Source organism: Bremia lactucae, linkage group LG6, assembly GCF_004359215.1.
Source record: "Bremia lactucae strain SF5 linkage group LG6, whole genome shotgun sequence".
NCBI classification, from domain to species: Eukaryota; Oomycota; class Peronosporomycetes; order Peronosporales; family Peronosporaceae; genus Bremia; species Bremia lactucae.
The window spans coordinates 6,660,984-6,662,911 of record NC_090615.1 but is presented as its reverse complement, the minus strand read 5'-3'; the positions used below and the strand labels follow the sequence as shown (position 1 = coordinate 6,662,911).

The 1,928-nt window shown below is 48.7% G+C and overlaps 1 protein-coding gene across 1 annotated transcript; it reads left to right on the top strand.

The window, feature by feature from the left end:
- Positions 1–239: 239 nt before the first annotated feature.
- On the top strand, positions 240–1,550 carry CCR75_004573 (uncharacterized protein; the record flags this gene model as incomplete). The annotated part of the gene is made up of 1 exon (XM_067962659.1): positions 240–1,550. The coding sequence occupies one exon, from the start codon at positions 240–242 to the stop codon at positions 1,548–1,550; it is 1,311 nt and encodes a 436-aa protein (XP_067818026.1).
- Between the last annotated feature and the right edge of the window lie 378 nt (positions 1,551–1,928).

Here is a 1,928-nt window from a genome sequence, read left to right as displayed (position 1 = left end):
TCTTTATCGATACGACAAATCACTGAAAAGGTAAGTTTGGACTATCCCAACCGGCTTTTAACCGTACATGTTGTATGCTGTATCTTCCGCTGCTAAAGAGACACAACACATGGCAATGAAATCATCATAACACTTGGAGTTGTTGCATGACCACATCTCATTACCAAACTTGCACTCGACTTGAGTAATTCTGTTACGTGCAACCTTTCCAACTTCATCCCAATTTCCAACACGCACCAATGCTATCGAGCAAGACTTTCATCAAAATTCTTACAGTGGCAGTCGCGCTGTCAGCATATTCGGATCACGTCAATCGTGCGCATGCTGCGGAATGTACGATGACGTACGAAGCAAATGACTCGATTCCAACCGGTCCGATAATTGCTTCCTCCATGTCCAACACGCAATCCGCGCCGAATCTTTTGGATGCAACCAACGAGATCCTACCTGTTGCATATGGCCCAAACAAAATCAGCGCTACCACTAACGCAACCAAGGACACGATTCTTTTATCAAACGATGATCGTGTTGATGCTCATTCCGGCGCCGGCGGTAACGTCGATATCAATGAAGATACTGGCCGTGCTGGAGACGTCGACGTTCGTAAAAATGCCGGAGACGCATCTATTGTAACGAGTGCTGATCATGAAAAGGATGCTGGTTTTAGCGTGGGTGTCGGGCTTGGTGGAAGCCTACGTCTTGGAAAAGAATTTAGCATTGGCGCCAGCCTTGGTGGTAGCGTCGAACATGATAAAGAGGTCGGACTGGGTGGCAACGTAAAATTAAGCTGGGGTGTTGGCCTCGGTGGCGGCGCTGGATTGAATGAAAGCATTGATCATAGTGACATTGACGGTTTTCACGGCGATACCGAAATTGGTGATGGCGTTGGTGTTGGTGGCGGTACCAATAGTAGCGATGTCGGCGATGATGACAGTGTCGAACTGGACGAAAGTGTCGGAATTAAAAGCGGTGCCGGGCATGATGGCGTATTTGCACATGATAGTGGCATTCGCGTTGGTGGCGGGGTGGGACTTGCTGGAAATGTTGGCATCGATGGTGGGGCCGAACTTGGTGGCACTGCCGACAGTGATGATGGTATCGGCATAGGTGGAAGTGTCGGAGTTGGCGGCAGCGTCGGACTAAATGGCGTCGGATTTGATGGTGGTGTCGGCATTGGTGGCAGAATCGGTCTTGGTGGCGATGTTGGCATAGGCGGCGGTGTCGGATTTCATGATGTCGGACTTGGCGGTGGACTTGATGGGGGGGTCGGCATTGGTGGGGGTGTCGGACTCGGTTGGGGTGTCGGATTCGATAGTGGTGTTGGCATCGGTGGTAGAGTCGGCCTTAAAGGCGGTGCTGGCGTAGGTGACGGCGTCGAACTTCATGATGTCGGATTTGGCGGTGGCGTCGAACTTGATGCTGGTGTCGGACTTGGTGGGGGTGTAGACCATAGAAAGCTTGGTGAAAGTGGTGGTATGTCCGAGATGCCGACTAGTGGTGGTCTTGCCAGCTTTTCCCGCCGTCTACGCCGCAACCTTGGCGTTCAGTAAATTCTAATAATGGAGTCGATCCGTTTACATTCTCGTGACCATTATCAAGCGTGGTTTTAGACAGTGTTGTACATCGTCTTTTCAACTAAAGCTGCCGAATGCAGAGCTTATAAAGTTGTTGCAATTAACTCGTATTTGCTATCATACTCTACTTTGACAAAAGAGCCAATTCCGGTTCTCCCTACACTTCATTATAATATGGGCGCCACACTGGCATTTAGGCTCATAATAAAGTGAGAGCAGATTGGATAGATATGTTAAAAGTGTGGATTACATTCAAGAGTTTTAGGACTCAGTTACGAAAACCAGTAGTTTCAGTTTAAATGAATGTGTATTTGAACAGTTTCGCCTTTTGATTCGCGAAAACAACATTTAGAG